Source organism: Erythranthe guttata, chromosome 6 (genome assembly GCF_056151865.1).
Source record: "Erythranthe guttata isolate IM_541 chromosome 6, IM_541, whole genome shotgun sequence".
Taxonomy (NCBI): domain Eukaryota; kingdom Viridiplantae; phylum Streptophyta; class Magnoliopsida; order Lamiales; family Phrymaceae; genus Erythranthe; species Erythranthe guttata.
The window spans coordinates 1,412,002-1,434,663 of NC_142538.1; the positions used below are offsets into that span (position 1 = coordinate 1,412,002).

Sequence of the window (22,662 nt, forward strand, 5' to 3'; positions counted from 1 at the left end):
AAAATAAAGGCGACTACGATACTATTGTCTACGATAATGCAACGATTGCCGAGTAATCGAACGCAAACACAATCGTTTATTGGCTATGATCATTCGTGGTACGTAACAGTAGAAGCAATTAACAATTTTCACACTCAGATTTATTGAAGTACAAAATACAAATAATATTACTCGAACCGGAGAATAAATGTCAAAAAAACGCTTCCAGCTCCAACTCATTGCCGGCATTTCAAATGGCTATCGCACTACAACACATACCTCGTCTTTTCTCGTACCGAAAAAATTGCTTTGGAGTTTCAAATTTGGGTTTCTGTGGTTGGAGGTGGGCCCACAGATGCTACCGAAGCAGCTTCTTGAAGTGCATCATTCTTGTCAAGATTCTCAGAGGGAGATTTTGTCACTGACGAAGCTTCTTGAGTATCAACTTCTGTAGCTTGAGGGGTATCTGAAAATATTCATGTATAAACATTATATACACCAACACACACACACACACACACACACATATATATATATATATATATATATATATAGAGAGAGAGAGAGAGAGAGAGAGAGAGAGAGAGAGAGAGAATGGAACATGTTTATTAACCTTGAGAAGCGGGGGTTTGCGACTCTGATTTCAGTTCCGTTTCCTCCTGAAGTTGAGTTTTCTCTCTCTCCTCCTCTTCTTGCTCTTTCTGCAGCTGGGCAAGTGCTCCTCTAAATCGGTCTGCCTTCACATTTAAGTACTTATCACTCGAGTCTTCAGATGAAGAACCGTCTGCATTTATTGAAGAATGAAGCAAATGAATCTCGTTTGCAGATAAATCTTGACATTGCTAATTGAACAGCTACCACAAAGAAAAATATAGTAACCTCAAAAATAAAGATAAATTCGCAATGTTTGTTTTTTTAATTCTTTAATATCCGACAAACCTTTGCATCAAAATAGAAAGCCACGCTTGTAGAACATTCCCCATCGTAACCATAAATAATAACTCAATTAATAATGTTCAAGAACGAAGCCTGTAATTCTGCAAGCTAGTAATTTGAGTTGAAATGATCTTTGGCGGTGGTCTAATAAATAATAAAGTACTAGCAAAACACATATCACAGTTGAATAATAAAATGATTTTTTTTTAATTGAAATTTCCGTTTCACTCACTGGGTTCAATACTCGTCCCCAAATCCTCTAGTCCAGCCTCTGATGTAGGTTTAGTTGTGTTGGGACCGGAACTTTTTGGCAATGGTTTGTCAATATCATCAAGACCAATTTCACGCTCAAGGGTACTCTTGAATTCCCTCGAAACTTCCTGTAAGAAAACAAAAAAAAAAATTATCGGTAGGACAACATTCAGATCTCATTATCGAACACACAAGAAACATCTATGCTTTCGAAGTTGAAAGAGAAAGCAAGGAGGGCCCACCTGAAGTTCTCTTATTGTAGGTTGGAAAGCACGTAAAGTTTGTCCCAGGTTACGAGCAACCTATCACCATAAAGCCATAGTTAGGCTCTGTTTGGATAGAAGAATTTGAAATCAAGAACCGCATACACATCATAATAACATCCATCGATCTTGGATAAAGTCATTCTACAATGAAATCCATGATTTTTTATCTCGTTTTAAAACTGTTTTTTGAATCATTGTGGTGCATCAAAAATATATTTTTGTATCAACACTATAAAGTACTTTGAAATACTTGTTTGTCGTCCCCTTCCCTAATTTCATCAAATCATACAATTCTGATAACGACTCAAGAGTCAAGAATGAGAGAGTGTCAAACGAGAGCTGAAAATAACCACCATCAATAGTAATGTCACCAAAATTTCATAGTCATTTTATTCAGCAACAACAGTAATCTTTTGCGAAATTAGAACTTCAACTGACACTAATATTTTAGCACAATTCCGTACTCAACTACCATTTTTCAAGATTCAGTCGCGCTCAAAGGCCTCGCTTTGGAACTAGGATAGGATTTCATAGGCAATATTATCAAGGTTTGTGAATATAATAAGGAAAGTGTCCAGATTTTAATGAAAGATACAAGGGATGTTTAGTCCAAACTCAAAATCTATTTGTTACACAATCTTATGAAGGATATTGTCCAATACAAGGATTGTATAATCCCAAAACCCAAACATAAGATAATCCCATATTACAATATCATAGACCGCGTAATCCTAACAAATTCAATCTAATCAAAATCCCAAACGAGCCGAAAAGAGATAATCATTAAGCTCAAACACCAAACAATAGTCCATTATCATTATTCGACTAGAAGTATATAACCAAAGCCTGTCTAGCAGTAACTACTGACAATTATCGTGGTCACAAACTCGTCGTTTTCCGGATCAAGTTAATTAAATCTAGAAGACATCAACTATTGCAATGTAATAAAAAGTAATAGAAATAATCCAGATAGAATAGCAATAGGAATTCAACTGCAAACTGACTGTCATATAAAGAAGAGACTAACCTCAGCAAGACCTTTTGGTCCGAAAACTAACAAAGCTACGACCCCGATTACCAGTACCTCCGGTGCCCCTACTCCAAATAAAGAAGCATACACTCCTTTACCTTTACATTTTCCCTTCTTTTCTGCAAAATTACACCACCTCAATACATTCAACAACACATACACCACCACCTCAATACATTCAACAACCACATACAGCAGCTATCTTGCCAAAAATAACTAAAAAAAATTAATAATTCAAATTTATCCCCAATAGAAATGTAAAGTCGCATATACTTCAGTAAATCAAGTCCAAAAACAGCAATTAAAAAAGAAAAGAAAAAAAGGATTACCCAATTTTACTAAGTATTGTGAAGTTGAGATGCCGACGAGCTTAAGTCCACTCCACTGAGAAAAGGAAGCACAGCCCAATTGGGAAATGCATTTACTGTGGTGAGAGATTGTATTTCTAGGGATTTGAATTGCGGAATTCGATAATGAACAGAAGGATAAGACTTTCACACCAGCGGAAGATGATGAAGACGAAGAAGAAGAAGAGGAATTCAGCAAAGACGACGTTGGAGTGGAAATAGCAAACGCCATTGTTACTGGTCACACGGAAGTCAAAAACCTGAGCTCGATTTGGGAGGTAGTTTCAGGCATGAAAATGGTGGGGATGCTACGTCGTTTTGATTTTTTTTATGTTTATTGAGAAAAATGTTTTTATTATTTTATGATATTTACGGCACGTATTTAATGTGGTTTTGAGTAGTAGGTGAGAAAATACGGCCCGAAACCACCGTTTCTGTATGGACTTTTCTTTGTTAAAAGTGTCCGTGTTTTTGCATTCAATTTCAATTAAGCCCGAAACAAAATTGTAATATATACTTAATGGGCCAAGGCCCGAATAAATTTTAATAATTAAAATAATAAAAAAGGATAAATAACACTTAACTCCCTTGTTTGAGCGTTATGCACATTACCCCTCGTACTTTTGATTTAAGCACATGACCTCTCTGTAGTTTGAATTTTGTGGATATTAACCCATTGTACTTTTAATATAAGCACATAACCCCCATATAATCATGTTCAATTAGGAAGATGACACTTTTGAAAATACAACGAGGTTATAAGCTGTAATAGTCCTCAGGTCGCGTTTGGTTGGGGAAATTAATCATTGATTAAATAATTGGACTTTATTTTATACTTGATATCTCTATTGACTACGACTAGCCGACCACTGATTATTATATTCTCATAATTTTTCTTACCTTATACCCCCCTGTTCCACAATAACTGTCTCTTTTTAAAAATATTTTTGTTCCATATTGTCACTTTATATTTTCAATACTGCATCAAATGCATTTTTCCTGTTTTAACATTATTAATGAAACTCTATTCATTAATTTTCTCTTATAAATCATTATATAATAAAGGTTATTTTAGTCATTTTTATATGATTTTTCTAAAATCAAGATATATTTATTGAGTTTCTTAATCTTTGTGAAAAATGAAAAGTGACAATTATTTAGGAACGGAGGGAGTAATATTTTTTTATTTAACTACTTAATTGTATCTTAACTAATCTTAACAACCAACGAGGCTTTAACATGTAATTTTGTGCAAATATTATAACATATAATATGTACTGGGTAAGGGATCTTCTTGGACAATGCATACATAAATTAAAAATGGATACGTGCTTGATATGATTAGCTTGAGTAAATAAAAAAAGTCAATATTAGTGGTGGGAACAAATATTTTATTTAATAGCTGTATTTTAAAATAATATATACATAATATTTTATTTTAATAGCTGGGGTAGGATCTCACTGTCATGTTACAATCAATATAGTTTGGCCAGTCTGTAATTCTTCCATGCATCATATTACATATTACATATTATTATTATTATTACTACAGTCTACAAACACCACATTTTGCTCATATGTAAATAATTATTTATTTTTACTGTATCTAAATTAAATCTATATTTTTTAAATAATAATAATAATAATAATAATAATAATAATAATAATAATAATAATAATAATAATAATAATAATAATAATAATAATAATAATAATAATAATAATAATAATAATAATAATTTGAGATGATTAAGATGGCTATAGAAATATAAAACTTGATTGATTGCAAGAGCCGACCATATGTCAACCACAATCAATCTCCTCACTTATTGATGATTAATTAAACAATTAAAAATAAAATTAATTAATTTTTCCAATGATTTTCTTGATCTAGAATTAAACAATTAAAAATAAAATCAATTAATACAACATCAGAATTCAGAACTAGAAGTCCTGGTTGATCAAATGTTCTATCTCCAATACATCCCTCATCCAGATTACTGAGACTGGAAGCAGTGAAAACATACCTGGCAATATCAATTTCTCACAGCCAAGAGAATCCAGATGAGACTACAAAGTACAAAGCATGTGTGCTATGACGTGTCTTGAAAAGCTTTGTCCCCAAGTTCAGAGCTGAAACCCACGTATTCACAAATCTTTTTAATAATAATCACTTGTCTTAATTTATTATTATTTCTATCACAGTTCAAATCCAAAATAAATAGGCGAAAAGGTGAAAGCTTTTTGGGCACCACCAGAATCCCATGAAGAGTAAGTTAATAACTGCCATTAAAAGTCATAATATACAATATTTTTTGAGTGCCAGCCTTTTTGGCTGACTTCCTCTGTGGAAAGATCAAATCTTTTTTTCCAGGTTCAGTTGTTTTTTGATATTTACTCAATACATTATGATGTTTAATTAAGTTCATGGATATATGCCTTTCTTGGAGTAAACTGCAAAAACTACCCCTGTGTAATCTCGAAATAGCAAAAACCCCCCTGTGATAAATAAATTAGCAAAAACCCCCCTGTGAAATTATTTAAATAGCAAAAACCCCCCTATGGAACTATTTGAGGGTTGACTTGATATAAAAAGACACAAATACCCCTGAAGTCTTGCAATTAATAAATTCTTATATTTTATAAATATTTTAATTATTTTATTTAAAAAATAATCAATTTAGTTGTTTACTATTTTTTTTTAATTTCTAAACAAATAAATTAAAAAGAATAAATATACATATAATATGTATATATATAAATACATTTTGAGGGACAATTTTGTCATTTCAAGTCTAAAAAATCAGCTAGGGGGGATTCTGCCTTTGACTAAATTTCACAGGGGGGTTTTTGCTAGTTTATTTATCACAGGGGGGTTTTTGCTATTTCGAGATAACACAGGGGTAGTATTTGCAATTTACTCGCCTTTCTTGGGCTGCTTTTATTTGCTTCTTACTTTTCTTGAATATAGTTAGTAGATGTAATAAATTTCTTGCACATTTGTTGATGATCATTCAAGAATCTTGCACCCTTTCATTTTGTGTGTTGATGAACCACTTTTTTTTTTCTGGGTTTTTTTTTATTCAGATTTTCATGTCTGCAATGGAATTACTTTGCTGGGGTTTCAAATTTACACACCACTGTGTGTATGAGGTGTGATTTTGAGGTTGCCCAGATGAAGTATTTGTAATAAAGATTCCACCTTTATACCTTCTCCCAACAATCATGAACTGAAAAAGGTACTGTTTGGGGAAGATCTGAAGTAGGTGTAATAAAAAGTTTCAATCTTTACAAACAATGGCTATGGCCCCTACTGTAAAAGTAATTCTTGGCTCAATTGCCTTTGCTATATTCTGGGTATTAGCAGTTTTCCCTTCCGTCCCGTTTCTTCCGATTGGTCGAACCGCGGGCTCTCTTCTCGGGGCAATGCTAATGGTTCTTTTCCAAGTCGTAAATCCCGACGAAGCATATGCCGCCATCGATCTCCCCATTCTTGGCCTACTCTTCGGCACAATGGTGGTTAGTGTCTATCTCGAAAGAGCTGATATGTTCAAGTACTTAGGCAAACTCCTCTCATACAAAAGCCAAGGCCCCAAAGACTTACTCTGTCGAATCTGCCTGATTTCGGCTATTTCCAGCGCACTTTTCACTAACGACACTTCTTGCGTTGTCCTAACCGAATTTGTCCTGAAAATCGCCCGCCAGCACAATCTGCCACCTCACCCTTTTCTATTGGCGCTCGCCTCGAGCGCCAATATAGGCTCATCGGCTACTCCGATAGGGAACCCTCAGAACTTGGTTATTGCGGTTCTGAGTAAGATCACTTTTGGGGGATTTTTGTTTGGAATATTCCCTGCGATGCTCGTGGGTGTTTTTGTCAACGCTTTGATTCTACTATGTATGTATTGGAAGCTGTTGTCTGTTCAAAAAGATGAAGAAGACCCTGCTCCGGAAGTTGTTGCAGAAAACGATGTTGACTCTCATCGGTTTTCTCCAGCAACTATGTCGCACCCCACATCGTTGAATTCTCAAGAATTTGAGTCTGCCTTGGAATCGATGAAGTCTACTAACGTAGAGTCGACTCTGAGGAATCGGAGTTATTTGACCGAGAGCAATAGTATTCAAACCTCTCCTAGTGTTAAAATCGAGAGGCTAAGTCATGAGTTGGGAAATTCTAGTGGAAGCGAAATTCAAAAGGAAGTCGGGAATCCCGGGATTGTTATTCCTCCGAAAATTAACTCATCTCCAAACGGGGTTGTTGAGTACGATAATTTTATAGGATTTGCCGAAGAAAGATTGGGATTTTCCAAGAAATGGAAGAGGGTTTTATGGAAGGCGTGTGTTTATCTTGTTACTTTAGGGATGCTGATATCATTATTGCTCGGTCTGAATATGTCGTGGACTGCAATTACAGCTGCACTCGCTCTCATAGTACTCGATTTTAAGGATGCTAGGCCTTGTCTAGAAAAGGTGATATATATATACACTATATTACATACAATTGAATGCCTTAATTGAGTGATTATTTAAATTTAGTTTATACTAATCTTTCAGGTATCGTATTCGCTCTTGATATTCTTTTGTGGAATGTTTATTACGGTCGAAGGGTTCAACAAAACGGGAATTCCAAGCTCGTTGTGGGATTTCATGGAGCCTTATGCGAAACTTGATCGTATAAGTGGAGTAGCTGTTTTAGCAGCCGTTATAGTCGTTCTCTCGAATTTGGCTTCTAATGTACCGACAGGTAATTAAATTTCCTGATAAAAAATCACCATCAAGACTAATTAATTAAATTTCCTGATTTTTTTTAACTTTTTTTTGTGTGTGCAGTGCTGCTTTTAGGAGCCAGAGTGGCGGCATCGGCAGCGGCAATATCTCCGGCGAGTGAGAAGAAGGCGTGGCTCATATTAGCATGGGTGAGCACTGTAGCGGGGAATCTTTCCCTATTGGGATCGGCGGCGAATTTGATCGTCTGCGAGCAGGCCCGGCGGGCCCCACTCTTGGGATACAATTTATCGTTTTGGAGTCATCTCAAATTCGGAGCTCCTTCGACACTTATTATTACAGCTATTGGATTGACACTCATTAGAGGATGATTATGATGATGATGATTGATGATGCCCCTATATATACATACATACATACATATATATATATATTTTTATATATATATACTGTCTGAATTTGAGGTTCTTTTGCTGTAATTTTGAGAACTCAAATGGAAAGTGAATACATTATGCATTTAAATTGAGAACTCACCATGCAGGCATTTTAATAAACCTGGATAACAATATTGGAAAAAACATTTGATGTTTTTTACCAAAGAAAAAGATGGTAATAATAATAAGAAGGGTAAATTACAATCAGCTCCTTGAGGTAAAGTCAATTTACAAAAAAATCCTCATTTTGTTAGAAATTACATACAGGCCCCTGCAGTTTGTAAATATCTTACATCACCCCCTACAAAAGGGTGTTAATGTAAGAAATTTACAAATTTCAAGGGGTACACATAATTATGTAAAAAAAAGGAGGGTTTTATTAATAAATATACCTTACCTCATGGGGCAGTTGTAAATTTTAATAATAATTATTATTATTATTATTATTATTATTAAGAAAAAAAGAGAGGGGAAGGGTTATTTTTGGAAATGATAGAAAATAGAAATTGTGGTAACCCCCATACCAAATACATTAACGACGGTTCAATGCAATTTCCAACAACTTTATAGTGATATTGAGACTATATTATTCAATGCAATTATGCTTTTGGTGGTATTGATACTTTGATTTGACTCTTATAATTTAATTTGATTTGATTTGCAGTATTGTTTTGATAATATATGAAATGTATGGAATGCCCATTTTCAAAATTTTGTTTACAGATAGCTCCTTAACCGATACGAAATGTGTAAAGTGCCCCTCACTTTACATTATTATTACAAATAAGGGTGCAAACGAGCTGAACCGGCTGATGAACTTATAAATAACTAAATATTAAAGAGATTCAATGCTGAAAATCGTTTAGTATACGAAATTAGTCATAAAAGATTTACGAGCTAAATACCCCTTTTCTGGTTCGACAAAATACAAATACAAGAATCTTTAATTTGAAATTAGATGAATAAATATTTAAATATAGTATTAATGATATTTCCATATTAAAAACCCTAGAGTAATTGAATACCCAACGCAACGGTCACTTGAGTACTACTTGGTGTGCTGTCTAAAACAATATTTGAAATAATTAGTATTTTATTTATGTAAAAAAGATGGAAAGTGTGTCACTTTCAAATGAAAGTACGTAAAGATTCCAAAAATACATCATAATATTACCAAAATCACAATTGAATTAAACCAGCGTCCTCTCCTTTTAATAGAAAATGAAGATGATTTTCTACTCTAATATTTCCCTTCCCAGTATTATTGAATTATATATTATTCTTTAATACTCGACAACCCCCATTTTTTATTTATTTATTTTTATTTAATAATCAAATACGATCGGTTCGGTTTCGATCCTCCTCATCGTCTTCTTCTCAAACAGTGATCTCGATTCTCGTCAGAAGAATCTGAATCGATACAAACAAACGACCGCTTAATTCTGTGTGAGGCGTAGTTTTTAAGCATTTTGCCGTCAAGCGCTCAAATTTGGGAGATTCTGTCAGAAGAAGTGAGATTTTTTTATTTTATTTTTTTGATTCTGTGATGTGAAAGCCTGAGATTTGAGGTGAGTTACCGAGTTTCTTGTGAATTTTACTTCCATTTAATGAGTTCATTATTTTTTTTTCTGGAATTTGTGAATTGTGTGTAGATCTGTAGTGAGGAGCCGTTTGGGTAATGGCGAGAGAAATTCTATCGCTGTAGTTGGTTATTGAGTGGCCAGTGGTATTAATTCATAAATTTTGATGAATAATGATTTTTCAGTTTCGTTAATTCAGTTTCAACGTTCTGCTAGTTCTTAATTTTTTTTTAAAATAGAATATATTAAATATATATTGCCCCTCTGTATTTTCTCGTTTGCAAAGTCTTGTAAAATATTTTTATAAAAAATCTAGAGTTGGTCCTGTTTCCAGAAGTTTTTTTAAACGTTATGTAAGTTATAATTTTGCAATAGATTTCAATGGGTTGAACGCTCTGATTTTTTACTTTATGGAATTTGATATGATAAAGATAAGAAGTTCATATGTTGTGACCTAAATTAAGATTTGAACTTTTTCTCTTCAATTAAAATATGAAGGAGCTTTAACGGATAGGATGAGTTGAAGAAAGCTTATTAGTTTGGAGATAATATATGTTAATTTATTGAGAGCAGGGCCTCTTGTTTTCCAATCTTTTGTTTCAGAAACATGCCTTCATGGTGGGGGAAGTCATCGTCAAAAGAAGCAAAAAAGAAAGCAGCTCAAGAAAGTTCTATCGACGCATTACAAAAGAAGTGCAAGAATCCTGAAAGTAAATCCTCAATTAAATCAGGAGTATCTAACAGACAATCAAGAGACAAAGCTTCGGAGAGAATTCCTCAGTCACGAGCCGAATCAAGGTGTTCATCTCCTTCCAAACATGTAGCACGATGTCAAAGTTTCGTTGAAAGGCCAGTATGCCAACCACTTCCCCTGCCTTGCCAGCATCCTAAAAATATCAGACGTACAAATTCTGTAATAAGCGAATCAGCTAAGCCGAAACTACAAAGGGTCTCCAAACCGTCACTGTTTCCGCTAATCCTAAGGCCTGCATGCATACGCCGCAGGATGGATCCCACTGACTTCGATGGTGAGTTGGCTGTTGCTTCTATTTCTAGTGTATGTTCCGTTGAGAGTGATGATCAAGGTGATTCACATCAACACAGTCCTCTGGCGAATGATTACGATATTGTGAGTAGAATCGCTGCTGGCAGTCCTTCAAGGTGAGGGGAGTTTCAAAGAATGCATAGATGTATTGTACTTAGTTTATTCATTCTCATTTGGATTTTATCCATGTAGAAGGGTATTTATGTTCGTCTTGGTAAACTGACTCCTTTCCCTGTATTTTTTTCTCACTGAAGCCATTCACGTAAGGATCTGTTCACTGTTGCACCTGTGGCTTCAAAGGAGCCACCAGTTTTGGTGGTCTCCTCTTCAATCCCTAGAAGACGTCATTTGAATAGGCAAGTGCCAAATATACAGGTTCCTCGGCGTGATGCCATTTTCAGTGCTCCAGATAGCTCAATTTCTAGTCCCTCCAGAAGTCCTATAAGTCCATTTCTTGGATCTGGTCAATGCTCCAGTCCTTGCTCAGGTCAGACATCTGGGCATAATTCAATGGGAGGAGATATGGCGGGGCAATTATTTTGGCATTCTACCAGAGTTAGTCCAGAATATTCACCAAATCCCAGCCCTAGATTGAGAAGTCCTGGCCCTAGTTCCCGAATTCATAGTGGTGCTGTAACACCACTTCATCCTAGAGATGGAGGGGGGCATTCTGAACCACAGAGTAATTGGCCTGATGATGTTAAACAACAAAGTCATCGTCTGCCCCTTCCTCCCATAAAAGTTTCCAATTCATCGCCCTTCTCTCGTACGAATTCAGCTGCGACATCACCTTCTGTGCAAAGGAGTTTTGGAAGAGCAGATAATCTTGCAAACCCTTCTGTCTCACGTTGGAAAAAAGGAAAGATGCTTTGTCGAGGCACGTTTGGAGACGTTTTCGTTGGTTTTAATAGGTGCATAATCTTATGAGCATGACTCCTTTTTTATTTCCTTAATTTACATATAAGGTTTGCTTGCATTCTTTTGTTCAGTCATGGAATTATACTCACAGTTGTTGTTTCATTTATGCTACTCATTTGGTCATATCCTAAATAAATCATTGGATGAGTATATTACTTTATTCTACATTTCTTGAAGTTCCTTTCTGATTAAGCACGGTGTCTGTTGATTACAGAGAAACCGGCGAAATGTGTGCCATGAAGGAGGTCACACTATTTGCTGATGATGCAAAGTCGAAGGAAAGTGCAAAGCAGTTGGGACAAGTGAGTCTTTCGACCACTAAATTTTATGAAGATGCTTATTCGACCTGTTGTCTTTCGACTTCTCTTATAAGGTGTATGGATTTTTCTGACAATTATTTCTGTTTATTCAGGAGATTGCGCTGTTAAGTCGCTTAAAGCATCCTAACATTGTGCAGTATTATGGATCTGAAACGGTCAGTTGTTTTTATCAATTTTGGTTTCATATAGTGCAGCATCATTTGTGAGCCATTTAATGTCTGTTGCTATACACTAAATGCCTATGAAACACCTATCTATTAATCTGGCTTGGAAATTTGATTGTCGATTTTTTTAGGAGTCATTTCATATATGGTACTTTCTGTGAGATCGTAATTGTAGAAGCACTAAAACATACTCTAATTGATAAGAAAATGCTGATGCCTGAAAAGTTGAATTTGTTGTAAATTGTACATATTACTCCCATTACGGTGCATGAAGTTATGTTACTTATACTCGTGCATTTTGAATTCTTTTTTTATCAGATGGACGATAAGTTGTATATCTACCTGGAATATGTATCTTGTGGTTCCATCCATAAGATTCTACAGGAGTATGGAGCACTAGGAGAATCAGCTATCCGTAGTTACACTCAACAAATTTTATCAGGGCTTGCTTATTTGCATGCCAAAAATACTGTTCACAGGTATATGCGATACTTTTTTTGGATCGATTTCTCCTTTACTACCTTTCTTGGATTGTTTATTCATCAGTGAACTTTTATCCCCATTCATTTAATGGTTCACGTATACGGCAGGGATATTAAAGGGGCCAATATACTCGTGGACCCAAGTGGACGTGTTAAGCTGGCAGACTTTGGCATGGCAAAGCATGTAAGTCTGCGTTTTTTTTTTTTTTTTTAAATTGGCATCTTCAATGGAATTTTGTTCTCTATGTACTTACACTACATGCATGGTTATAGATTACAGGGAAATCATCTTCAATTTCATTAAAAGGTAGCCCTTATTGGATGGCACCTGAGGTTAGTTGGATATATATAATTTTTTTTTTTATCAACCCAATGCTCCCAATACTTGATTTCCAGCTGGCATAACGATATTTCTTTTGTACTTGTCACTTAGGTTATAAGGAATTCAAATGGATGTAGCCTAGCTGTTGATATATGGAGTCTTGGTTGCACTGTTTTAGAAATGGCTACATCAAAACCTCCTTGGAGCCAGTATGAAGGGGTTTGTAATTTGAACTCTATTTCAGGAATTGATTTTCTTTTTTCGTACGTGTCTTGACATATGAGTGTGTGTGCAAGACTAAATCTGATGTGGTGTGTTTGTTTGTGCACAAAGGTAGCAGCTATGTTCAAGATTGGAAATAGTAAAGAACTTCCGGCAATACCCGATCATCTTTCAGATGAAGGGAAAGAATTTGTGAGGTTATGCTTGCAGCGGAATCCCTTACACCGTCCTACCGCCGCTCAGCTTTTGGAGCACTCTTTTGTGAAAAGCGCTGCCTCTCTCGAAAAACAAGCGTCAAAACCATCTTCCTCGGATCATCCTGCATTAACCAATGCTGTAAAATACATGGTACTTTTTTTTTTATATTACTCTTGTTTTACCCGTGCTAAGATTTCTCCTCTTAAATTTGTGGCATATACTTCACAAATGCGAATACATAGTTGGTCCTTTTGTTTCGTGGGTACAAAAGCAGGGAATTTGAATCTTCGTATACAGTCATTCAGAAGAATTGCAGAGAATCTGTTCTAATTTGTGCTTGTTATCTTTTAATATTGTACCATGCATTATTGATATTGTGGTTTCTGCATCATTTAATTACAGGACACCGGCAATGGAAGAAGTCGTCAGCATTTGGATACAAAGAGAGTCGATATCCCCTCACCTGGAGTATCAAAAAATAATTTTCATTTCAGGTCTCTCTCTCCTTCTCTCTCTCTCCTTCTCTCGTTCTCTCGTTCTTGTTAGTTACTCACACTTGTACTGTGGTTATTTTGAAAATTTGCAGTGATATTTATATCCATAGGAACATGTCATCGCCTGTATCTCCGATTGGGAGCCCTAGTGTGCATGGTGGAAGGATGTCCCCTTCACCAATTTGCAGCCCCCGTATCAAGTCTGGTGCATCCACACCTCAATCTTCTCGGAATTTGCCAACGCAGCCTCACCACAAGCGTCCGGTGCAGCAGCAGCAGCAGCAGCCAGGATCACATTCTTTTCGTGGACAACAACTTTACGACGGACCCTCGGTCTTGGCTGATACCGCCTCCTCTCAACAACAACTCACTAGGGATCCTACGAAACGGAATCCATCTCACGACCTGTCTCCTACTTCCCCGTTGACTTATCATCGCATGATTTGACTTTCAACCTATGTTGTTATCTATAGCTTCAATTGTACATACTATGTATATCTCCATTTTTTGCATAGGGGAGGGTAGAAGAACAAAAATTATTTAGTCAACGGCCATGTATGTTAATTTTTAGGGACGATTTGAGAAAAATCCCAGGGACAGAAATTAATTAACAGAAATATTGAGGGCTTTAACTCAAATAAAACATGGAAAAATTACAGCTTTCACCCCTCAAGTTTGCACTGATTTCACATTTGGTCCTCCATGTTCACAAAAGACACATTTAGTCCCTCATATTTCACCAATTTAACACTTTTGGTCATTTTGTCAGGTACCGTCGCTCCGTCAGTTAAGGCAGTGGTGGGCAAACACTTGATTCCGTCAGTACTAACGAAAAATTGACGAAAATAGCTAAAAGTGTTGACTATTTTAAATATGAGGGACAAAATGTAATTTTTTGTGAATATGGGGGACCAAATGTGAAATTGGTGCAAACATGAAGGACCAAAACTGTATTTTTCCCAATAAAACACAGTCAATTTTACGATTTTACCCATCCTCGAGAGAAGTTGACAAACCGTCTTCTTCTTCTGTAGAAAACGAGCCTTTTTTCACATTTGTGTTTCAGAGAAGGAAGAAGGAAGCTTCCAACTACTGAAGTCAATGTCAAATCCGACTCGCTTACAGTACAGTACAACACTGGGATTCCGCGTTAAAAGATGTTTCCCCAATTCAGTATCGGCACAGATTGACCTAACATTTGGGGGACTATTGCGTGATTTGATTAGGGCTGAATCTCGAATTGCGACCACAACAAATGTCGAGGAATTACGACAACTGGGAGAGAATCGTCGCCGCCGTTCTGAAAAAGGAGCAGCTCTGGCAACTGTTCCACGAACAATCTAGAAGCCCTAGCATCAGCTCCGAGTCATCTTCTGGTTTCAGTTTCAGTTTCTGTCTGAACTCTTCTCTGGACGACAACGATGTGCCCTTTAGCTTTATATCAAGTCCCAAATCGTCAAATTCCAATCAGAAAGAAAAAGATGATGATATCGCCACTGAAAAAGCTGCACCCACCACCTCTTCAAGGTGAGTTGTTTTTCTTCTTTTCCCTGTTTCCTGTTTCCTGTTACTATTCACGTAAAAAAAAAAGGATTTTCATTACCCGTGTTCCTCCTTTCTGACTGTATACTTTTTATTTGTTGAAGCGTTCTCGTTAAGGATCATAAAAATGTCACATATACACCACCACCACCTAGGAAAAGGGATTTAAGGATTCAAGTGCCAAAACTAGAGAACATTTTTCATCAAGGTGGCTATAATTGTACTGGAGAGAGTTCGGATTGTCGCCCGAGTACGAGTCCTAGATCAAAAAGTCCTATCCCCAGTTCTAGGGTTCATCTAAGAGTTGGAGGGGGACCCACTGAATCACAGAAAAATTGGCCTGATTATGTGAAACATCAGAGTTACCCTTTGCCCCTCCCTCCGGGAGCAAATTCGAATTCGCCTCCGTTTTCTCGGCCGAGTTCAGCTGCTACATCACCTTCGACGCCATTGCGTAGTCCCGATAGAGCTGAAAATATTAAAAGCCCTCTCGCTCGTTGGAAGAAAGGGAAGTTGATCGGTAGAGGTCCACTCGGAGACGTTTTCCTCGGTTTTAATAGGTGGGGCTATATGGTTAAAAATGTGTCTCTATACTTATTATCTTTTTGTCGCCTTTCTCCATTTGTGATATTGTTTTTATTTGTGTTGATGATTCACCGATAGGAGATTCTTGTATGTGTTTAATGCATTTGTGAATCATTTATGCTACTCATTTAGGCATTCCTCGAATCAATGGAAGTTGTTTCTTGATTTTTTTTGTTGGTGTTTTTTGGTTTCAGTGAAAAGGGTGAAATGTGTGCTATGAAAGAGGTTACCTTATTCTTTGGTGATGCAAAATCTAGAGCAAGGATGTTGGAAAAAGTGAGTTTTTTGTCCATTGTATTTATGTGGAGGCTTATTTGGTAATAGATTATATGAGGTCTATTTGTCTGTTTGATGCAGTATTTGAAGTTTATTTCCAACTTCAGCCTTTGTGCTCGTTTTTTTCATTTCCGATATTCAATCAGGACTTTCTTGTAATTTAGTCCATTTTTTACAGGAGATTACTCTGTTGAGTACCTTAAAGCATCCTAATATCGTGCAGTATTACGGAGCTGAAACGGTTAGTTATTTTCCAGCAATTTTAGTTGATCTCTTTTTTTTAGTGGTGCAGCGCTCTATGTTAACTTCTCTTTATCTATTAGTAATATTTGGATGCACATTCTGTTAAAGTTGATTTGCAAAAAAAATGTCTATAGTTTCTTCTAGTTGTAGTCATTTTTTGTGCCCTTGAGCTTTTAGTGACATCGAATTATGTTCCTTGATCAGGTTGGCAATAATTTATACATATTTTTCGAATATGTATCTGGTGGGTCCATCTATACGATTCTGCAAGAATACGGAAAATTAGGAGAATCGGCCATTCGCAGTTATACTCAACAAATTTTATTGGGGCTAGCATATTTGCACTCCAAATGGATTGCACACAGGTATACTGGAGTGCATTTCTTGGGATTGGCATGTTCCTTACATCTTCGTTTTTGGACATTTTTCTATGATGCTATTCTGATGCATAAATGTTGCAGAGATATTAAAGGAGCCTCAATACTTGTGGATCCAAATGGCAGTGCTAAGTTGTCCAACTTTGGCATCGGAAAACATGTATGAATTCTTATTTGCTCTGTACTTATTAAGTCACTTAGTACTAATCTGTAAACTAGCATTTTTGTTGAGTTTGGTAGTGATATTCTAACTATTCTTACATTGTTCTTCTTGATTAGAGAAGTTTTCTTGATTGTTTCAGTTGTCTGACATAGATTTTATGTCTTATATGGTAATAAACCTTTTGATACAAATTGTTTTACAGATTGCAGGACAATACAGCCCGTCGTTGCCTATGGATAGCGTTTATTGGACGGCCCCTGAGGTTCGTTAACTTTTCCTAATTTTCGCTTGCTTTCTATATTCATAATTGTATTTCTGACCGTTTTCCCTTCCCCCTTAGGCCTTAATGAATCCAAATGTGCGTAACCTAGCTACTGATATATGGAGTCTCGGATGCACTGTTATAGAAATGGCTCTATCAAAACCACCTATTAGCCAGTACAAAAAGGTGCTGTGATTCGGACTCTATTTTCTTTTTCGTTACTATTGCTGTGAAAGGTATCCGTATTAAATTTATTCATTGTCAAAAAAGTGTGTTCCATGAATTCAATAAACAAACTTAATAACTCTAACCTCTCTGTGGCTTGGCTTACAGGTTGGGGCCATGTTCAAGATTTCAAACTATAAAGAACTTCCAACAATTCCAGATCACCTCTCGGATGAAGGTAAGGATTTTGTGAGGCAATGCCTGCAGTGGGACCCTCAGCGTCGTGCTACAGCGTCTCAGCTTTTGGAGCACCCTTTTGTAAAAGGTTCATCGCCTTTAGGAAAACAAGTACAGATTTCTACATCTTCATATCATCATGCAGTCACAAATGCTGTAAAGTCAGAGGTACTATTTTACAGCTCTCGCATTATTTCAGTTTTGTCCTAAAATTTTGTTGCTTTACCTTATTTTTTGTATGTTTGCCTGTCAATCATTTCTGCAGGGCACTGATTATGCAAGGATTCTTCATCAGTTGGATCCTGGGAATCTTGCTATCCATCATTCCCCAGGAGCATCAAAATCAAATTTTCAACTTAGGTCTCTCTCATCTTCTCTTCTTTTTCTTTAATAGCTGTGACAATTGGTCTTTTAAGTCTTTTTTCTCTGTTCTATGTATATATACTAATTTTTTCATATCTCCAGTGATATTTATCCTCCAAGGAATATATCAACGCCCGTTTCTCCAGTGGTGAGTCCTCTTCCACATCCAAGATCATCTCAATGGCTGTCTCAGCCTCCCAAAGCTAGTCTGTATCATCATTTAAATCAATCAATTTTACCGAAAGAGAGTCTCAATAATCCACCAAAGCAGTCACCCAAGCCCTCATACTGGGATCCCAACATTTTGCGTGGGGTGCGTTCAGATCATGATTTGGCATCAGCTGATAAAGATTATCTCCGAAACCAGTTTGGAAGAACAGCTGCTGCTAATGAACGGCTTTATGAACAGTCAGTATTGGCTGATCGCGTGTTTCAGCAGCTTCACAGGGCTCCTTCCTCTCCATATACAAGCCACCGCACGGCTGGAGTATGAAAGAAGAGCAGGCCCAAAAAATCAAAAGTAGCTGCAGAGTTTTTACAAGATGCAACTACTGTATAATTAAATGGAGGAGATGAATCGATTTTTTATTTTTTATTTTTTATTTTTGTATATAAGGCAGTACATTTTGTACAATATATCTCTACACTTTGTTACTGTAGAACTTCTCTCATGAAGTACAAAGATCAGAAAAGAGTAGAAGAAGAGTTACAGGGTAATAGAAAAGGTTAAATAATGAAAAATGTTGATTAAACTTTACGTTGGTCTATCAGATTTTGAGTGAAGTCCCACAATTTTTTGGCTAATTCTTGATCCTTAGCTAGCAAGCTTGTCTCAGCCAAATTACTATCTGCATAATATTTGCCAGTCGTGCCTTTGACATCTGGGTGCAGCGCTACATAGCATGTTGTTGCTGCTCCCTGCAAATCATTCCACATCAGCGTCAGATATCGACGTTTCGAGGTTCATCAAACTACAAAATAGTAGGCCTGGGGGCATCATTACATTGCTACTTATATTTAGATTTTATGAAATGAAAAGATGGAGCATTTAAACATATATAATATGTAAAGATTAGAAAAAAACTAGTACCTGCTGAACATTCTTCATCACGTGCTTACCAAGAGCATCAATAAGACCTGAATTAACCAAAATAGAATTGGATTGAACATTTATATAACCCGACTTTTAGAAGTGGGCAAGACATTACCGTTAATGAAGCTGTGATGACGGAAAAGGTTGGTGGCAATTCCTCCCGGATGAAGTGAATTAACTGTTATCTCCACCTTCTCTTCCTAAAACGAAATCACCAACACTAAATGGTAACAATATAACACTCCTAAATAATTGCAAAATAGTTGTTCAATTACCTTCAAAAGCCTAGCAAGTTCATTAGCATGGAGCACATTAGCAAGCTTTGATTGTCCGTATGCAGATAGGCTGCTATACCTGATCATCATTTCAAGCAGTAAATGAATATTTCATCTGAAAAAACAGAAGCACCACACTCATATCTCGACACTATAAAACACGAGTTGGGTAAATACTACGGTCTTCTTCAGACAACTGCCTCTTGCAATTTCTGAACTAGTCCGGATTCACTTTTCCTCATCAATCGTTTCGAGATACAAACTATTCTCTTTCAAATAAAATGCTGAAAAAGGTGTAAAAGCCTTATTGTTTACTAAAACGCCAATTTAACTCTCAATCACTAGAATAAATGGATCTCAAATGCAGCATAACTGACAAAAAAAAGGCAGGAAAACAGGCCTTCGTACGCAATATATACTAACATTTCTTCGGTGTTTTAGATGGTTTTACCCGGATTGATCATTAATTTTATTGAAGCGGATCCCTTCAGGATATGAAAACTTGTGCCGTCTGGATGAAACATTTACAATCCTTCCTTCTCGACTACTTTCACGAGCTGTTCTCTTCATGGTTTCCAACATCAAATTTGTCAAAAGGAAATGTCCTGCATGAAGATTACACTAAAGTATTACCATCTTATGCAAACTACAGTAGAACCTCAATAAATTAATACTCGATAAATTAATAACCTCGATTAAATAATAGTTTCTCTCGGTCCCGACTCGGTGAAAATGTGTTAAATTATAACTCAATAATTTAATAATTTGCCAAATTAATAGAATTTCCCTAGTCCCGACTGTATTAATTTATAGAGGTTTAACTGTACATAAATTAGTGATAATTAGATGACAAACGAAAAATAATCTACCGGAATTCAAGCAACAGTTAGAATACGTTCAGGCGTTATAATCAATTGAAATCTGAGATCTATTCAAGTCCGTTCGTAATGGATGAAAAATCTTACCCACATGGTTTGTTGCAAACTGCAACTCAATGTTGTCTTCTGAAAGCATGAACGGTGTTGCCATAACTCCAGCATTGTTTCTACCGGAAAGTGAAATAAAATTGATAAATTCAGCTTTTAGACATAGACTATTCAATCTAACCATTGTCCAAAAACAATAATTACAGATTCAGTAATGAAATAACGATGCCCACAAGCAACATATAATTGAAAAGTACATAAAAAGACGAAAAAAATTTTGTTCACACACAAATATAAATCGATATGAAATTGACGAGATGCATGTTCCTTACACCAGTACATTCAGAGGAAGGCCCAATGAGTTGAAATTCGCGGAGAAGTTTACGATTGATGCCATCGAGCTGAGATCTAGCTCCGTCGCATCGACTTTTGCATTCGGAACTTGTTTGACGATTGCTTCTTTGGCCTCGTGTCCAGCAGAGAGATTTCTGACAGCCATGACGACGTGGACACCACGCAATGCAAGCACCCGTGCAGTTTCTGCTCCGATACCACTCGAAGCTCCTGTAATTAGTACAAGGGCGATTACCTCTATAAATCTATGCAGTACTTCCTTTTTAAAAGTGTGAATCGCTTTTCTAGGGTTCTTAAAACATTTCAACTGACGAAAAATTAACCCTTGCGACATAGTTGATTTGAATGATGATTAGGTAATGTGATGAAATCGAATCACCTCAAAGCAAATTCCGAACGGAATCTAAACGACATAAGCAGCAGATATGAAACAAAAATCAAACTCTACAACACAGATATAAACCTGTAACAATGGCGGTGAGACCCGACCCGTCAATTCCTTCAGTAACTTGCTCTGCTGTAGACGTGGCTGAGAAGCCAGAAGCCCCTTTTCTACTGAATAACCACATTTTCTTTTTCCTTCTCTTCTCTAAAGCATCAACGCTGCAACACAACAGTGTAAAACATCAGTACACATACGAAAATGCAGAAACGGTTAACCCGATTTTGTTCCCAAATCGTTATTCCCTCTTTCTTCTGCTTGTTTCTGTTTAAATTATCTAATTTTATTTTTTGGGCCGGGCCGAATTCATTATGGCCCAATCAAATCACATGCCCAGTGCAATTTTTCCGATTTCAGTTTTAATTTCGCAAACCTCTCACTGGGCCAGCCATATAAATTGATATTGTTTTTAGGAGTGAAATTGTGATGATTAGGGATTTTCAAGTTTGGGGATTTGAAAATTTTCGATTTTGGAACATTTTTTTTTTATTCCAGACTAAAACAAAGTAATGAATATAAATCACTATAGTAATACATAATTATTTAAATTATAGATATTGGGCCAGACCAAATTCTCTATGGGCCTTAATTCTGAATAACAAAATCAGTCTTTAATTTTGCTGATGGAGTGATAATAAATTTTGAAAGCCTTTGGTAGAAAAACAGGCAACAAAAACCCAAACAAATTGAAGCACCAAAAGCCCATATTAGCAACGGCGAGACCTCTCCCCACGTGCAATCTCCACGCGCTTCTCCCTCCGTACTCCACACCCGCCCCCTTTGTAATCTCACTCCTCAGCCACTCAACAATGGTGAAAATCCTCTTCGAATTGTAGAACACCGGCACGAATACGCGAATCGGCAGCGAGAATTCGCCGGAGAACGACAGCCCCTCCATGAAAACTTGGCTAGCTAATAGGAACACGTGCGGCGCCGCCGCCTTGATTTCATCCTTTTCCCCCTCGAATATACCTTCCAGGATGTAAGCAATTGGGAGGAGCAAACCTATCACCGCCGCCACGAGGACGTAGATTCCTAAAATCGTGTTCTTCTCCCCGAAAACTGGGGGATCGGAGCGTGAGGAAGTGGGTGGAAACGCGACTTTTGATAGGAAGTATATGTAGATTATGGAGAAGAGGACGAATGCGATGTCCTCGGCGCTCACCATGCCGCCGGCGGAGAGAAGTATCGCCACCGCGAGAACGTTGAGATGCCGGAAAGTGAAGAAACTCCGGCGGGAGGAGGTTGCCTTTTTTGTGGTCTTCATGGCGGCGTTGCTTATTTCCGATTCGTTCGGTGGTTCTCTAGGGAGACTTACGTCACTTGTTGAACCGATTCCACCCGACATTTTTTGTTTCTCTCGATTTTTTTCAGTTGGTTTCTACTGAAAAAACAAAAACTAGTGGGAAAGAGTTTAAAAATGAAAATGGATATACAGATTTTGCTGTGTAAAACGTAATTGCTATCTGGAAATAGAAAACGTAATTGCTATCTGGAAATAAATAGAAAACGTAATTGCTATCTGGAAATAGAGGTTATAGATGATGAGAGAGAGAGAGAGAGAGAGAGAGAGAGTATTGAGTGCTAGGTTCTGAATAAATTGAAGTAATGGAGCAATTTGTGGTGATGAATGTTACACATGCAA

General features: G+C 36.7%; 6 protein-coding genes across 18 annotated transcripts; 3 read left to right on the top strand and 3 right to left on the bottom strand.

The window, feature by feature from the left end:
- Positions 1–53: 53 nt before the first annotated feature.
- Positions 54–3,177, bottom strand: LOC105971776 (sec-independent protein translocase protein TATB, chloroplastic). The gene is made up of 6 exons (XM_012996661.2): positions 2,793–3,177; positions 2,461–2,582; positions 1,410–1,469; positions 1,148–1,295; positions 593–763; positions 54–445 (listed from the first exon to the last, which is right to left on the bottom strand). The coding sequence occupies exons 1-6, from the start codon at positions 3,040–3,042 to the stop codon at positions 297–299; spliced, it is 900 nt and encodes a 299-aa protein (XP_012852115.2). The 5' UTR covers positions 3,043–3,177; the 3' UTR covers positions 54–296.
- Positions 3,178–4,610: 1,433 nt separating this feature from the next.
- LOC105971893 (Divalent ion symporter) lies at positions 4,611–8,068 on the top strand. 3 transcript variants are annotated; one of them, XM_088819281.1, is made up of 5 exons: positions 4,611–4,954; positions 5,016–5,184; positions 5,898–7,280; positions 7,365–7,554; positions 7,641–8,068. In XM_088819281.1, the coding sequence occupies exons 3-5, from the start codon at positions 6,108–6,110 to the stop codon at positions 7,904–7,906; spliced, it is 1,629 nt and encodes a 542-aa protein (XP_088675407.1). In that variant the 5' UTR covers positions 4,611–4,954; positions 5,016–5,184; positions 5,898–6,107; the 3' UTR covers positions 7,907–8,068. The 3 variants fall into 3 exon arrangements, with proteins under 3 accessions (XP_088675407.1, XP_088675408.1, XP_012852269.2); XM_088819282.1 differs by having other exon boundaries at positions 4,761–4,954; positions 5,016–5,223; positions 5,718–7,280; XM_012996815.2 differs by lacking the exon at positions 4,611–4,954 and having other exon boundaries at positions 5,021–5,081.
- A 1,035-nt stretch (positions 8,069–9,103) lies between these two features.
- Positions 9,104–14,387, top strand: LOC105971748 (mitogen-activated protein kinase kinase kinase YODA). 10 transcript variants are annotated; one of them, XM_012996625.2, is made up of 13 exons: positions 9,110–9,537; positions 9,622–9,695; positions 10,153–10,710; positions 10,849–11,505; positions 11,727–11,814; positions 11,925–11,987; positions 12,315–12,475; positions 12,587–12,662; positions 12,752–12,811; positions 12,912–13,019; positions 13,134–13,370; positions 13,623–13,714; positions 13,807–14,387. In XM_012996625.2, exons 3-13 carry the CDS (start codon positions 10,157–10,159, stop codon positions 14,159–14,161), a joined length of 2,451 nt encoding a protein of 816 aa, XP_012852079.2. In that variant the 5' UTR covers positions 9,110–9,537; positions 9,622–9,695; positions 10,153–10,156; the 3' UTR covers positions 14,162–14,387. The 10 variants fall into 10 exon arrangements, with proteins under 10 accessions (XP_012852076.2, XP_012852079.2, XP_012852081.2 ...); XM_012996629.2 differs by having other exon boundaries at positions 9,142–9,480; XM_012996622.2 differs by lacking the exon at positions 9,622–9,695 and having other exon boundaries at positions 9,104–9,537.
- Positions 14,388–14,762: 375 nt separating this feature from the next.
- Positions 14,763–18,697, top strand: LOC105971751 (mitogen-activated protein kinase kinase kinase YODA-like). The gene is made up of 11 exons (XM_088819278.1): positions 14,763–15,241; positions 15,361–15,816; positions 16,036–16,117; positions 16,296–16,358; positions 16,565–16,725; positions 16,822–16,897; positions 17,103–17,162; positions 17,241–17,348; positions 17,496–17,732; positions 17,830–17,924; positions 18,030–18,697. The coding sequence occupies exons 1-11, from the start codon at positions 14,970–14,972 to the stop codon at positions 18,418–18,420; spliced, it is 2,001 nt and encodes a 666-aa protein (XP_088675404.1). The 5' UTR covers positions 14,763–14,969; the 3' UTR covers positions 18,421–18,697.
- Positions 18,487–21,252, bottom strand: LOC105971750 (short-chain dehydrogenase TIC 32, chloroplastic). 2 transcript variants are annotated; one of them, XM_012996630.2, is made up of 8 exons: positions 21,039–21,252; positions 20,554–20,785; positions 20,261–20,340; positions 19,747–19,900; positions 19,296–19,374; positions 19,136–19,220; positions 19,018–19,064; positions 18,487–18,845 (listed from the first exon to the last, which is right to left on the bottom strand). In XM_012996630.2, exons 1-8 carry the CDS (start codon positions 21,142–21,144, stop codon positions 18,675–18,677), a joined length of 954 nt encoding a protein of 317 aa, XP_012852084.2. In that variant the 5' UTR covers positions 21,145–21,252; the 3' UTR covers positions 18,487–18,674. The 2 variants fall into 2 exon arrangements, with proteins under 2 accessions (XP_012852084.2, XP_088675409.1); XM_088819283.1 differs by having other exon boundaries at positions 18,828–18,898.
- A 322-nt stretch (positions 21,253–21,574) lies between these two features.
- On the bottom strand, positions 21,575–22,662 carry LOC105971696 (uncharacterized). The gene has a single exon (XM_012996565.2). It carries the CDS (start codon positions 22,363–22,365, stop codon positions 21,622–21,624), a length of 744 nt encoding a protein of 247 aa, XP_012852019.2. The 5' UTR covers positions 22,366–22,662; the 3' UTR covers positions 21,575–21,621.

Excerpts from the sequence above, each read along its gene's own strand:
- LOC105971776 (XM_012996661.2), bottom strand. The coding sequence starts at position 3,042 with ATGGCGTTTGCTATTTCCACTCCAACGTCGTCTTTGCTGAATTCCTCT. Across the intron at positions 2,583-2,792 it reads ACAATACTTAGTAAAATTGG|AAAAGAAGGGAAAATGTAAA; the intron begins GTAATCCTTTTT and ends GTAATTTTGCAG. Across the intron at positions 446-592 it reads GCAAACCCCCGCTTCTCAAG|ATACCCCTCAAGCTACAGAA; the intron begins GTTAATAAACAT and ends GAATATTTTCAG.
- LOC105971893 (XM_088819281.1), top strand. The coding sequence starts at position 6,108 with ATGGCTATGGCCCCTACTGTAAAAGTAATTCTTGGCTCAATTGCCTTT. Across the intron at positions 7,281-7,364 it reads CTAGGCCTTGTCTAGAAAAG|GTATCGTATTCGCTCTTGAT; the intron begins GTGATATATATA and ends CTAATCTTTCAG. Across the intron at positions 7,555-7,640 it reads GGCTTCTAATGTACCGACAG|TGCTGCTTTTAGGAGCCAGA; the intron begins GTAATTAAATTT and ends TTGTGTGTGCAG.
- LOC105971748 (XM_012996622.2), top strand. The coding sequence starts at position 10,157 with ATGCCTTCATGGTGGGGGAAGTCATCGTCAAAAGAAGCAAAAAAGAAA. Across the intron at positions 11,815-11,924 it reads GTGCAAAGCAGTTGGGACAA|GAGATTGCGCTGTTAAGTCG; the intron begins GTGAGTCTTTCG and ends CTGTTTATTCAG. Across the intron at positions 12,663-12,751 it reads ACTTTGGCATGGCAAAGCAT|ATTACAGGGAAATCATCTTC; the intron begins GTAAGTCTGCGT and ends GCATGGTTATAG.
- LOC105971751 (XM_088819278.1), top strand. The coding sequence starts at position 14,970 with ATGTCGAGGAATTACGACAACTGGGAGAGAATCGTCGCCGCCGTTCTG. Across the intron at positions 16,898-17,102 it reads ACTTTGGCATCGGAAAACAT|ATTGCAGGACAATACAGCCC; the intron begins GTATGAATTCTT and ends ATTGTTTTACAG. Across the intron at positions 17,349-17,495 it reads CTATTAGCCAGTACAAAAAG|GTTGGGGCCATGTTCAAGAT; the intron begins GTGCTGTGATTC and ends CTTGGCTTACAG.
- LOC105971750 (XM_012996630.2), bottom strand. The coding sequence starts at position 21,144 with ATGTGGTTATTCAGTAGAAAAGGGGCTTCTGGCTTCTCAGCCACGTCT. Across the intron at positions 20,786-21,038 it reads TCTCACCGCCATTGTTACAG|GAGCTTCGAGTGGTATCGGA; the intron begins GTTTATATCTGT and ends TACTAATTACAG. Across the intron at positions 19,065-19,135 it reads TCATCACAGCTTCATTAACG|GTCTTATTGATGCTCTTGGT; the intron begins GTAATGTCTTGC and ends TGGTTAATTCAG.
- LOC105971696 (XM_012996565.2), bottom strand. The coding sequence starts at position 22,365 with ATGTCGGGTGGAATCGGTTCAACAAGTGACGTAAGTCTCCCTAGAGAA.